Below are 15,097 nucleotides of genomic sequence, written 5' to 3'. Positions count from 1 at the left end.
CTTCTATCAGCAAATATTTGTGAAACCCACTGGCAAAGTATGTGTCTCACTCCCTTCTAGAGCTGGTCTACACAGAGGGTGACAACCCACTATTGCTATCAGTTACTCCATTAGCTCAAGAGATCTAGTGGTAGAGGTCTGTGTGGTGGATTTAACAACCCTGCTGATGACCCATGTGGGTGTCAACATGATACCACATGATAGAACTGAAGGCATGGGGTTTTTTACACACAAAAATACATTAAAAGAACATTAAGGTTGCAAAGTTGAAAACACAAAAGTTAGGAAAAGTCAGAATTAAGGTTGCCTGTGCAACCTTATTTTGGTCCTCTTGTCTGTCTTTAACCATTTTTTCCCACAGGTACTCTGCCTCATTCAGTGAACAGAAGGATGGTGTTTGGGGATGAATCAGGATTGTGTAGTGAAGGAAGCTGTTGTCTGTAGAATCTCTACCTACTTTGTAGTAGAAGTTGGAAGATGTATACTATTTGCACGACTGGGACAGGTGAGTCTAGGCCTGCCCAAAACTAAAAGCCCACCCCCTCAACTAAGGAAGAGGAAGCACTAAGCCCAGGCTTTACTTGAATACTTGGGACAACCAAGGAGAAAATATGAACAGGAGTGAAGTCAAAGGTTTAAAATGAGGGAACCAGAGTAGGACTCCAAGAAGAGCACCCCAGACACCACTCACCACTCTTCAAAGGAGTTTAAGGAGCCAGTGGATTCTGCCCAGAGGTGTGATTGTATGCAAAATCAGAAATAGGCCCCATAATCACAAAATACCCTCCTTCCTCTTCCTGGAGTGATGGATGGCCAACTAGGAGGAGGATCACAATGAGGTCCCACAACTTTGTGGGGCCATAGATGGGGCATGCTTGTAAGGTATGTAGTGAATGGTTAAGGCAGTTAAATGCTACCATAAAGATTTGGATTCTATCCCTGCATTTACCGGAGAGTTCCTACGTGATGCTGGACAAGTCACTTAAATCAAATTTTTCACAGGTTGTCACTAACTGTGTGTTCCTTGTTTTCTGGGTGCCCAACCTAAGACCATGAGGTCCACTATGTCGAAGTGCTCAGCTGCAAATGAACTTAATGGGAGTGCTTTGAACATATATAATGCCATATAATGCTAAGTACTTTCAAAAATCACGTCCTAAATGCCTTAAGTGGTGCACTCCAAATTATGGATACTTTTAATCGTTGTGTGCCTCAGCTCCTCACCTCCATAAAATGGAGGATTATACCACTGTCTTACCTCATAGGGATGTTGTGAAAATAAAATGTATCTTTGTAAAGCACCTCAATACTACAGCAATGGAAAAGCCCATGAGAAAATTAGTAATTCTGCATTCAGAACATGGTTCGAATAGTGCACAGTAAATAAGGCCTAAAATCATATGTTGCATAAACAGTATGAAACAAAATATTCATAGATTCCAAGGCCAGAAGGGAACATTGTGATCATCTGGTCTAACCTCTTCTATAAACACATACCACAGAACTCCTACAAAATATTTCGTAGCACATATATCTTTTAGAAAAACATCCAATCTTGAGTTAAAAATTTGTAGCGATGGAGAATCCACCACAATCCTTGATAAGATGTTCCAATGAATAATAACCCTCAATGTTACAAATGTACACCTTATACTGCACAGCTGCTCATTCAACAGCACCATCCTGTGCACTGAATGAGGGAGGGGTTCTTGTGGTCATGTAATTAAAGACTGTGGATACGCATTGTGTTACAAGAGAGCCAAATTAAGCTTGCACACACAAATTTAATTCTGGCATCTCCCTAACTTTTGAATGCTTGACTTTTGAATCAAAATCCATCAGTTTCCCATCCAGGAAAACTTTAGATCCAGAACAGCTGTTCCCTAGTTATTTTCCACAACACCACATGGACTCCATGTATGATAACCTTTCCAGTCATCCGGGACTTCCCCGGTTCGCCACGAGTTTTCAAAGATAATGGCCAGTGGCTCTGCAATCACAGCCGCCAATTCCTTCAGCACTCTCGGATGCAACTCGTCCGGCCCCATGGACTTGTGCATGTCCAGCTTTTCTAAATAGTCCCTAACCGCCTCTATCTCCACAGAGGGCTGGCCATCTCTTCCGCATTTTGTGATGCCCAGCGCAGCAGTCTGAGAGCTGACCTTGTTAGTGAAAACAGAGGCAAAAAAAGCATTGAGTACATTAGCTTTTTCCACATCCTCTGTCACTAGGTTGCCTCCCTCATTCAGTAAGGGGCCCACACATTCCTTGGCTTTCTTCTTGTTGCCAACATACCTGAAGAAACCCTTCTTGTTACTCTTGACATCTCTGGCTAGCTGCAGCTCCAGGTGCGATTTGGCCCTCCTGATAACATTCCTACATGCCCGAGCAATATTTTTATACTCTTCCCTGGTCATATGTCCAACCTTCCACTTCTTGTAAGCTTCTTTTTTATGTTTAAGATCCGCTAGGATTTCACCATTAAGCCAAGTTGGTCGCCTGCCATATTTACTATTCTTTCGACTCATCGGGATGGTTTGTCCCTGTAACCCCAACAGGGATTCCTTGAAATACAGCCAGCTCTCCTGGACTCCTTTCCCCTTCAAGTTAGTCCCCCAGGGGATCCTGGCCATCCGTTCCCTGAGGGAGTCGAAGTCTGCTTTCCTGAAGTCCAGGGTCCGTATCCTGCTGCTTACCTTTGTTCCCTGCGTCAGGATCCTGAACTCAACCAACTCATGGTCACTGCCTCCCAGATTCCCATCCACTTTTGCTTCCCCCACTAATTCTACCCGGTTTGTGAGCAGCAGGTCAAGAAAAGCACCCCCCCCTAGTTGGCTCCTCTAGCACTTGCGCCAGGAAATTGTCCCCTACGCTTTCCAAAAACTTCCTGGATTGTCTATGCACCGCTGTATTGCTCTCCCAGCAGATATCAGGAAAATTAAAGTCACCCATGAGAATCAGGGCATGCGATCTAGTAGCTTCCGTGAGCTGCCGGAAGAAAGCCTCATCCACCTCATCCCCCTGGTCCGGTGGTCTATAGCAGACTCCCACCACTACATCACTCTTGTTGCACACACTTCTAAACTTAATCCAGAGACACTCAGGTTTTTCTGCAGTTTCGTACCGGAGCTCTGAGCAGTCATACTGCTCCCTTACATACAGTGCTACTCCCCCACCTTTTCTGCCCTGCCTGTCCTTCCTGAACAGTTTATAACCATCCATGACAGTACTCCAGTCATACGAGTTATCCCACCAAGTCTCTGTTATTCCGATCACGTCATAGTTCCTTGACATCACCAGGACCTCCAGTTCTCCCTGCTTGTTTCCAAGGCTTTGTGCATTTGTATATAAGCACTTGAGATAACCTGTTGATCGCCCCTCATTGCCAGTATGAGGCAGGAGCCCTCCCCTCACAGACATTGCTGCCTGTGCTTCCTCCCGGTATCCCGCTTTCCCACTTACCTCAGGGCTTTGGTCTCCTTCCCCCGGTGAACCTAGTTTAAAGCCCTCCTCACTAGGTTAGCCAGCCTGCTGGCAAAGATGCTCTTCCCTCTCTTCGTAAGATGGAGCCCGTCTCTACCCAGCACTCCTCCTTCATGGAACACCATCCCATGGTCAAAGAAACCAAAGCCTTCTCTCCGACACCATCTGCGTAGCCATTCGTTGACTTCCACGATTCGACGGTCCCTACCTAGGCCTTTTCCTTCCACGGGGAGGATGGACGAGAACACCACTTGCGCCTCCAACTCCTTTATTCTTCTTCCTAGAGCCACATAGTCCGCAGTGCTACATGGCTAATGTAGTGCCAATCTTTAAAAAAGGGAAGAAGGAAGATCCTGGGAACTACAGGCCAGTCAGCCTCACCTCAGTTCCTGGAAAAATCATGGAGCAGGTCCTCAAAGAATCAATCCTGAAGCACTTGCATGAGAGGAAAGTGATCAGGAACAGCCAGCATGGATTCACCAAGGGAAGGTCATGCCTGACTAATCTAATCACCTTTTATGATGAGATTACTGGTTCTGTGGATGAAGGGAAAGCAGTGGATGTATTGTTTCTTGACTTTAGCAAAGCTTTTGACACGGTCTCCCATAGTATTCTTGTCACCAAGTTAAGGAAGTATGGGCTGGATGAATGCACTATAAGGTGGGTAGAAAGCTGGCTAGATTGTCGGGCTCAACGGGTAGTGATCAATGGCTCCATGTCAAGTTGGCAGCCGGTATCAAGTGGAGTGCCCCAAGGGTCGGTCCTGGGGCCGGTTTTATTCAATATCTTCATAAATGATCTGGAGGATGGTGTGGATTGCACTCTCAGCAAATTTGCGGATGATACTAAACTGGGAGGAGTGGTAGATACGCTGGAGGGGAGGGATAGGATACAGAAGGACCTAGACCAATTGGAAGATTGGGCCAAAAGGAATCTGATGAGGTTCAATAAGGATAAGTGCAGGGTCCTGCACTTAGGACGGAAGAACCCAATGCACAGCTACAGACTAGGGACCGAATGGCTAGGCAGCAGTTCTGCGGAAAAGGACCTAGGGGTGACAGTGGACGAGAAGCTGGATATGAGTCAGCAGTGTGCCCTTGTTGCCAAGAAGGCCAATGGCATTTTGGGATGTATAAGTAGGGGCATAGCGAGCAGATCGAGGGACGTGATCGTTCCCCTCTATTCGACATTGGTGAGGCCTCATCTGGAGTACTGTGTCCAGTTTTGGGCCCCACACTTCAAGAAGGATGTGGATAAATTGGAGAGAGTCCAGCGAAGGGCAACAAAAATGATTAGGGGACTGGAACACATGAGTTATGAGGAGAGGCTGAGGGAGCTGGGATTGTTTAGCCTGCAGAAGAGAAGAATGAGGGGGGATTTGATAGCTGCTTTCAACTACCTGAAAGGGGGTTCCAAAGAGGATGGCTCTAGACTGTTCTCAATGGTAGCAGATGACAGAACGAGGAGTAATGGTCTCAAGTTGCATTGGGGGAGGTTTAGATTGGATATTAGGAAAAACTTTTTCACTAAGAGGGTGGTGAAACACTGGAATGCGTTACCTAGGGAGGTGGTAGAATCTCCTTCCTTAGAGGTTTTTAAGGTCAGGCTTGACAAAGCCCTGGCTGGGATGATTTAACTGGGAATTGGTCCTGCTTTGAGCAGGGGGTTGGACTAGATGACCTTCTGGGGTCCCTTCCAACCCTGATATTCTATGATTCTATGATTCTATGATAACCTGAGAAACTAACTTCTCTTATGTTCAATTTGGAGTTCAAAGTCACAATCAGATGATGTTTGTTGGTAGAATGAACAGGGGAAAACTACAACACAAACTGAATAGCATAAGAAGTGGAAATCATCATGCTAAACCTCTCCTCTCTTAAGTAAACCTGAAATATGGAAATGGAACATTAATAATTGCCCGAAGAGACTGCAAAGATAGTATTAGAATGTGGCCAGAGTAATCTAAGTTTAGGTAAATACTACTACTACTAAGACTAATATAATAACCCCTTGTCAATGTTCCTTCCCCACTCTGAACTCTAGGGTACAGATGTGGGGACCTGCATGAAAACCTCCTAAGCTTATTTTTACCAGCGTAGGTTAAAACTTCCTCAAGGTACAAACTATTTTCTTTTTGCCCTTGGACTTTATTGTTGCCACCACCAAGCGTCTAACAGCTATATAATCGGGAAAGAGCCCGCTTGGAAACGTCTTTCCCCCCAAAATCCTCCCCAAACCCTACACCCCCTTTCCTGGGGAAGGCTTGATAAAAATCCTCACCAATTTGCATAGGTGAACACAGACCCAAACCCTTGGATCTTAAGAACAATGAAAAAGCAATCAGTTTCTTAAAAGAAGAATTTTAATAGAAGAAAAAGTAAAAGAATCACCTCTGTAAAATCAGGATGGTAAATACCTTACAGGGTAATTAGATTCAAAACATAGAGAATCCCTCTAGGCAAAACCTTAAGTTACAAAAAGACACAAAAACAGGAATATACATTCCATTCAGCACAGCTTATTTTCTCAGCCATTTAAACAAAACAGAATCTAATGCATATCTAGCTAGATTACTTACTTAGTTCTAAGGCTCCATTCCTGTTCTGTTCCTGGCAAAAGCATCACACAGATAGACCCAGACCCTTTGTTTCTCCCCCTTCCAGCTTTGAAAGTATCTTGTCTCTTCATTGGTCATTGTGGTCAGGTGCCAGCGAGGTTATCCTAAATTCTTAACCCTTTACAGGTGAAAGGGTTTTTCCTCTGGCCAGGAGGGATTTTAAAGGTGTTTACCCTTCCCTTTATATTTATGACACCCCTAGATCTCAAAGCACTTTGCAGAGGAAAGAAAATATCATTATCCCACTTACAGACAGAAAAATTGAGGCCGAGATGTGTTGTCTCTTTCCAGTATAGCTATGACCTCATCAGGGTGGAGAGTAAGTGCTTTTAGGATGTCTTGACACAGGACTTACCTACTTACACCCTGATCCACCTGAAACAGCTCATGTTAAAAACCACTGCTGGCACAATTAATACACATTACTGTTATTACAGCGGTCTGCAAAACAAGATCACAGTCCCTAATTTTTCTTCCTCTGGATGGATTTTAATCTTACAGTTCATTTTTTCTTTTTGCAACCTTTATCACCAAAATAACCCAAACAACTAAATCATGCTGCTGCTTTGAATGCCCCTCATTAGAAGCAGAGGAAAACACAACAGGGTGCAGAAAGAGAGAAAAACATACCAAAATGCATACATAATAGTAATCCATCAACAACAATCATCCACCAACAATTGGTGTTGCTCTAACAACAACAATACATGCTGGCTGCACTGGGGGACTAAGTGTGCATTACTACTGTACTTAGCTTGCAAAAGTTTTTAACCATGCTACTCAAAATACATAATAAAAATGAAGCTGTATTTGTGGGGTTTATCTTGATGAGAAGTTATGAAGTAAAAGCATTGGAATCCAGTCTGGAATTACAGAAACATTTTACATTTACAAAAATCTTCTGAATAATAATTCGTATGTGTTACCTGTTTAGGGCCTATGCTTCCTGTGTCCCATTCTTTTTCTTCAGCAAATCGGAACTGCGTAAAGGAATCTCCTGTAGAAGGGAAGTAAAATGCAACTTTAATTTTAAACAAAACAGGCATTCCCGAAAACTCCCCCACAATAAAAGTAAACTCATTAAGTCCAGATGAATAAAAACCTGCAATGTCTCCATATATACATTGATTTTTTTATATTGCTTTCATTCAGGCCCCTTTAAGAAAGCACATCTAAGCTAAGACCCACATTGTGCTAAAATTTGCTCTGGTCTGCAAAAGAGTTACAAGACCAATATACATATTTGAATCTTCACACAGATAAGTCAGTAAATGATATCCTTTAGCTTAACAATGAAACAGAGCTTTAGGAGAAACTTTTCAAGGACAGACTACGGTAGGAAAGAGAAAACCAGTCTTCATGCTATATAATAGTAACTCTTAAATGCTTAAAATTTAGAAAGCAAATAAGAACCTCAAACTTATTTTAAAAAAAACACACACACAATTTTAAAGCAAATCTCATGATTATTTGAATACTTGTGATTGGCAATGTTTAATTAAGCCACTCGTGAAAGTTGATTTTCTGCTGAAAAAGGAAATAATTAAACCAAGAGGTTCTCTGTATCTTTCATATTATGACAACTGTGATGATGACGTCAATGAGGTCAACCAAGAAGCGTGTGACACCACCTACTACAAAGAAGTTGAAGACGACTCCACACAACAATTCACCCACAAATTTAAGAATATCATCAAATCCTTCCCCAAACAACACCAAGAGAAACTCCACAACCTCCTCCCCCAGGAACTCATCCCAGGAACCTCCCACAAGCTTCCAGAGATACACAAACAAGGGAACCCTGGCAGACCCATCATACCTGATCACAGCACTCTTACTGAAGGAATGTCAGGACTCACAGAAACTATCCTCAAACTACTCACCACACAAAGGGCCAGTTTCCTCCTTGAAAAACAGACTTCCTCCAGAAATTCCACAGCTTAACAACCTCCCTTAGAATACCATCCTTGCCACTATCAATGTCAGTTCCCTACTTACCAAAATCCCTCACAATGATGGTATTGTTGCCTGCCTCAAATTTCTACAAGACACTCAGATATCCACCCCAAACACATCACCAAACTCATCCATTTCATCCTCACCCATAATAACGTTACATTCAACAACAAATACTTTGTCCAAACAATGGGAACAACCATAGATAGTAGGATGTCTCCCCAATATGCCAACCTCTTTACAGGCCACCTCAAGGAAGAAATTCTGGACAAATGCATGACAAAACCAATGAAATACCTGAGATACATCAATGATATTTTCATCCTCTAGACAGATGACCCAAATTCCCTCATAGACTTCTACCACAACTTTAACAACCACTACCCATCCAACAAACTCCCTCTAGAATTCTCCCATTCCAGTGTCAACTTCCTGGACACCACGATCAGCTTCAGTGATGGAACCCTACAGGGAACTATATATAAGAAATCCATGGATCAACTCACTTATCTTCACAGATCCAGTAACTACCCCCAAAACACAAAGAAATCTATTATCTACAGCTAGGCATTAAGATAATATAGAATATTATCTGAGGAGAAAATCAGGGATACACACCTTAATATACTTAAAACCACCTTCACCAAACAAGGGCATTCCACCAGACAAGCAGATCGCATCATGGAACAAACATCCCAAATACCATGAGCGAACCAGCTTCAAATCGGCGGGGGCTGGGGGGTGGGGAGGGATGCACCCTCTGGCTGCACACTCCTAGTTGTCACCAACCGCTCCACAAGAGAACTCATTAAGGGTACTATTAAACAACTACAACCCATATTTGCTGGGGACCACAAATATGAAATAAATCTTTCCCGAACCCACTCTTATGGCCTTCAAATAACCCCCAAACCTCACCACACTCATCATCAGAAGTAAGATTACCAAAGACCAGCCACGAATGTAATGATGCTGCCATAACGACAGGTTTAAAATCTGCAGACATATTGCCACTACTACGATGATCAATGCTCCCCACAGCACACATTTCAAGAGTACCTTTCCCATGCCTATCACCTGTGGTGTACCTTATCTAGTGTACTAAACGCCCCAATAAGAACTACGTAGGTGAAAAGAGATGATCAGCATGCTTTTAAATGAACTCGCACAGAAAAATGATACAAGACAAAAACGCCATATCACCCATAGGCAAACACTTTCACAAAACCATCACTCCACATCAAACCTCTCAGTCCTCATTGTCAAAGGAAACTTGCACAACGCCTTCAAAATAATAGCCTGGGAGCTTAAATTCGTAATTTTGTTCGACACTAAAAATCATGGATTCAATAAAGACACTGGATTTATGGCTCATTACAACAAACCATAACCCACTAACCCTCCTTTGTCCTACAACTGCAGCAGTGTTAACTGCCTAGTTCACCTTGAACAGTCTCTTACAAAATATTAACTTCTAATGCAAAACAATTTGTTCCACTTTGTATTTAGCTGTTACATACTGAGGGCTGGTCTACACTGAAAAGTTTGATTGGGATGGCTATGTCACTCAGGGGTGTGAAAAATCCACATCCCTGAGAGACGCAGTTAACTCTCAGTGTAGACAGTGCTAGGTTGATGGAAGAGTTCTTCTGTTGACCTAGCCGCCCCCTCTCAGGGAGGTGGATTACCTACAGTGATGAGAGAACCTCTCTTGTCACTATAGTAAGTGTCCAGACTGACATGCAGCTGCGATACTCTAGCATTTTAAGTGTAGACGTAGGCTGAGTGCCTTTCCCAGCCCTCAAGAAGGGCTCTATGTAAGCTTAAACAGCTTGTCTCTTTCATCAAAGGAAATTGGTCCAATAAAAGCCACCTTGTCTCTCTATGACACCATAATCATTCATAACTGGTCCTCCTCAGAAACACCAAAGATCCTTTGCATCATTTCCCATGATTCACCACAAGGAAGCAAGGGCTTCCACAGCTCTTCAAAGAAGTTGCAACAGCGGCACCAGGATATATGGGGTGCCTTACACATCTAAGAATGGTTTCAGAGTAGCAGCCGTGTTAGTCTGTATTCGCAAAAAGAAAAGGAGTACTTGTGGCACCTTAGAGACTAACATCTAAGAATGATTGGCTGCAAAGCAGCTGAACAAATTCACTAAAGCAGAAAACTCCTCTGGGATCAGGAGCTGACTTGTTACTCCCCACTCCCAAACAACTGCCGCCAATTGTTTCTGGGGGTCACAGAGACCCACAGGTTGAGAATTGCTGAATTAAACTATAGATGAAATATACCCTTTAACTGGGCTTTTTAAATACAGTGACAAAGCATGCCTTTCAGATGGAAAAGCGACAACTACAATTCACAGAAGCACATTTAATGCAAATTAGGTTAATGAGAATGTTGGTCTACCCAATTATCTTTTCAAAAATTCCTTTAGCCTGAAAATAACCTCCTTTTACACTATGAATACTAATAAAACATCATACAATGACTCTGAGCTCCTTTCAAATACAAAAGCATGTTTATGATAGATTACAAAGTACTATTTATATTTCAAAGCAGTTTACAAATATACGAAAACATATTTAATTGAGTATGAAACATTAACTTTGTCATTTTTTACAATAAGTTTTAATAGTAATTATTGCACAAACTGCAACTGTAAAATGAAATGACAGGACCTCTAAAACACAGCAGATTTTTCTATCACTAAAAATGCCATTTATCCAATTAAATGAGATGATTTAAACAGAATGCATGTTTTATACCCAAATTAAACTGCACAGTATTAGCCTGTTGATTTTTTCATATGAATAACACACTAATTTGCAACATCTAACAGAATATTGTCAATATTCTTTCAAATATTTTTAAAATGTCGAAATAATAATACGTAATGCCTAAAATTGAAAAGGTGAATATCTAAACTGGAGAAAAGAACTGACAAATGTTTTTAACAATGATTTGATGCTCAATATTGTATACCATTTGTCTTTTGTCTGAAATATTTCATATACTACTTCATTAAAAATAAGAGAGATAAAAGGTTACGGATATTTGTATATGTGTAAATTGGATAGTATCTTTAGCACTTCATGTTTCTGAGTACATTTATATTATTAAAAAACTCCACAGTAAAATTTAATCCCTATAGGACTATGACATGACTGTGCCCAAAGGTATTATAAGGGTAACAAGCAAAAGGTAAAATGAACTTCCTTGCCCATAATTTTATCTTCTCCAAAGTGGGTACTCACTGCTCCATCAGTCCCATACTGGGTTCTCCATCTTTAATCACTCATACATTGGGAATGGAACTCAAGGTCCCCCTCCCACAACTTCCCCCCCCCCCATTTATTAAATTGAGCTCCTTGTCTGCAGCTCCTGCTGGTACTCTAGAGGAAATACAATAACTTTCAGACTGCAGGCATACTGCCAAAGCTGATGAGACTCAGAGAACTAAGCCATATTAGAAAAATTAATATTGAAATCTAAAGGATCTCAAGCAGGTACTGAAGAACCTCTTGATTGGTGGAACTAGAAAAATGCCCCTATTTACTATACTGTTCAAAGCTGACTATGAGTAATTTGTTGTGCCAGGCTAGGTTGTTGCTGAGGACAGATCTGGCCAAGAACCAGGTAATCTGAGCTTCCTCTTAGAATCCCCCTCTGAATTCTTTGGACCTTTGGTAACTGAGGATATAAGCAGAGATTACACAGATCACAATTTCTCATAAGACAAAGGAGGAAGATTCAAAGCCCCTTTTTAGTGAGTTCTTACTCTTCTGGCTCACAAAATCCCCGAGTACCTCTGCTCAATCCACTGGGATCAAAATTTTCCTTTGTGTAGAATGGGGAGAATTTGACTGATTGGTTCAAGTGTTGTTGGGGTAGCTCCTAAGACAACCAAATGCTAGTGGACCTCTTCCTCTCTGGACTGGACTATTCAGCGTCCACAACCTTTTCCTAAGATTCTGATAACAGAACAATCCATTTGCTCTTCTTATTCCAATTCACTTTAAGAAGGGCTTAAAGTTGGAGGGAGCTGGATGAAAGGGCCTGTTATTTTTAAGGTGGAATAAATAAAGTTCAGCAGCCTCTTAACTTTTTCTTGTAGGCAATGGCAATCCAAATCACTGAACTTATCTGAGGCTGATCAGGAGAGCTCATTTTCCATGAATGGCTTAAGTGACCACTTGTGAAACTGACCAACTCTCCCAAGGATGAAGATCACTGAAGCCTCTTTTTCCTAAGGGTTTTTCCCTTTTGGAGGTCAGATTTTGACTGGGAAGAGCCAGGAAAAAAACAAGCTTTTAAGATTTAATTCAAGGGAATGCAAGACCACTGATACCTATGAGATCTGAGCTAGTTTGTGTGGATCCAGACAGCAGGAGAGAGAGCAGTGTTGGTGTCTTCTATGAAGACTCAAAACCCAAGGATATTTGCCATGAGGAGAGGTCCTACTCAAAATCTTTTAGTTTTAGGTAGAAAATCAAGGCTTGTGAGCTGGGTAGAATTAAGAACTGCCCATAAGGTATAAAGCAGTAAACCCATCAATATGTGATGGATGGAGCACCAGTTACCCACATGGAGAAGGAAAGGGGCACAGCAGAGGTGTGAGAGAAAGAACCTGCACCTGTAAGTTCCATGGCTAGTCACAAATATAAAGACATTCTGAAAACATCATGGTAACTGCAAAAACTAAAATCAAGTGCTTTGTGATGTCACCAGAACTCTGAGATGTGTTATTTCTTATTCTTATTTTTCCTACACTGTGCTTTATGAACCGGTGTATCCACAGCTATCATTTACATACAAAAATCCCAATAGTTTAAACACTGTAAAAAGTGTCCTAGATTTTCCTTAATTTAGATTTCATTCTTCTAAAGTTATTTGCACATCTAAACTGATAAAAGCCATGTGATGATGGCAAATCCATGAGATACTTCAACTAATAAAAGAAGTTCTAAGATTTTTATATAGAACACTAAATGTCCAAATGCAAAGCTTTACCCAAAATAAGGTGCTATGATGGAATGGAACACGTTTTGAAGTCATGAAGCATACAGGTAAAGCAGCCAAGGAGAGCTAAAGACTGGAACAAATTTAAAAGAAACAACAACAGAACAAAAAAAGGGGGGGGGCGGGGGGATAGAATGGTAATATTAGAAAGGAAAAAACAAGGAAGTCAGCTGGAGACTGGAAAGAATGAAATACTATGCCTGAGAAGATTAAATGGAGAAAAAAAATCATTACAGAATAAATGTCACAAAGTGATTCCTTCAGTTTCAAAAGAGAAATCACCGTTATCTCCAGACATTCTTAACACCTCCTTAATGAAAGTGTGCGCACAATGGTAGCTTCAATTAACTTCAACAGCAGCCCTTCAGAAAATCCTCCATGAGGTCAATGAATTTCTCAGGGTACAGAAATGTGAAGTACAACAATCTATTAATGAAGTTGCACAGCTTTAGTTTCCTTCCCACTAACTTGCTTACAAACAACTACCTCTGCCATCAGTAAGAGATGGAGCAGCCCATGGGCACAAAAGATAAACACGAAAACTTATTTAAAGGCATTAGCAAGGAAACAAAAATTACAGAGCAGCCCGATGTGTATGATTTATATATTTGTAAATTGACCAGTCAATGAAGAACATTTCCTTATATTTTTCCACAAGCAGTGAGTCAATCCCGCCATAATTTTGGACAATTTCTTAGCAGCTCTGTCAGCAAATATCACCTTCTACTTTTTAAATGTCTACTTTTTAAATTTTGTTTTTATTTAGATGTAGCCTACACTCTCACTAATGCAATCTTTCACTCTGACTAAGGGTATGTCTATACAATCAGACGAATCGGCAGGCAGCGATTGATCCAGCGAGGATTGATTTATCGCATCTAGACTGGACGCAATAAATCGACCCCCAAGTGCTCTCCCATCGACTCCTGTAGTCTACTGCCGTGAGAGGCGCAGGCAGAGTAGACGGGGGAGCGGCAGCAGTTGACTCACTGCAGTGAAGACACCATGGGAGAGTAGATCTAAGTACATCGACTTCAGCTACGTTATTCACGTAACTGAAGTTGCGTAACTTAGAACGACCCACCCCCACCCCAGTGTAGACCTGGCCTTAAGATTTCTAGCTGGCTATGTACAGTTGTATGTATAAAAGAGCCACCAAGGATGTTAAGAGGAAGACTACGATATTTTTACCAATTTATTTTGTCATCTGCAGCTGGGCGCCCATTGTTTACTTGGTCCATTGAGAGAAAAGTAGAAAAAATTACTATGCCACATGCCTCCTCCCTCTGCCATTTTTAGGTAGTGCATGCACCAGTTTTATTGTTAAACAAAAATTAATAAACAAGGAACCTTTATGTATAAAATAAGCTCTATATTCTATTTTAACTAGTTTACCCCAGACAAGGTTGGGGGGAAGGGGGGAAAGAAGGAAGAACATATGGTGCATAACTATAATTTTCTCTGTACCTAAGTCCTCTTATAAGTCAATGCAAGTTTCACATTCATACAGTGTTTAGAGAAAAAGAAAAAGCCTGTAACAGAAAACAAAATCAGACTAAGCTATGCTATGGTAGGTTGCATAAACTACCTCCAACAGGTTGCCTTCCCCATGTGTTACTGCCTTTTTTCATGGTGAATAATTGTACAGCAGAAACATAATATTTACAGGATTAAGTTTGACTAAATGTTTCTTTAGTACAGCTCTTAGCTGCAACATCAATACACAGTATTGGAACAATCTGTATTCAACAAAACAAATATATATCAAAACTTCACACAAAACCATATAGCTATTCATGGGGAGCTACCTTCCAAGGACAGGAAGTTGAATTCTTCTCTATTATTCATTTTTTTTCTGACCAAATAATGAAATGGAATTCCAGTGTCAAGTTATTGATTTCCCTGTAAGTTAAGTTTAAAGCTTTGGTTAAGTTTAAGCTAGTCACCTTCAACATTAGCCCTTAAGACAAGCCTTACGGCACTGTTCAGCATTGTGAATTTTTTCAAGA

The 15,097-nt window shown here is 41.3% G+C and overlaps 1 protein-coding gene across 1 annotated transcript in view; it reads right to left on the bottom strand.

Moving 5' to 3' along the window:
* The window catches only part of AVEN (apoptosis and caspase activation inhibitor), a 176,063-nt gene that overhangs the window by 15,317 nt on the left and 145,649 nt on the right, over window positions 1–15,097 (bottom strand). Inside the window, exon 3 of the mRNA XM_073348840.1 lies at window positions 7,030–7,100. Within this exon, the coding sequence (XP_073204941.1) occupies window positions 7,030–7,100 (71 nt within the window). The remainder of the gene's footprint in view (window positions 1–7,029; window positions 7,101–15,097) is intronic.

Source organism: Lepidochelys kempii, chromosome 6, assembly GCF_965140265.1.
Source record: "Lepidochelys kempii isolate rLepKem1 chromosome 6, rLepKem1.hap2, whole genome shotgun sequence".
NCBI lineage: Eukaryota > Metazoa > Chordata > Testudines > Cheloniidae > Lepidochelys > Lepidochelys kempii.
This window is presented reverse-complemented; position numbering and strand designations above follow the sequence as displayed.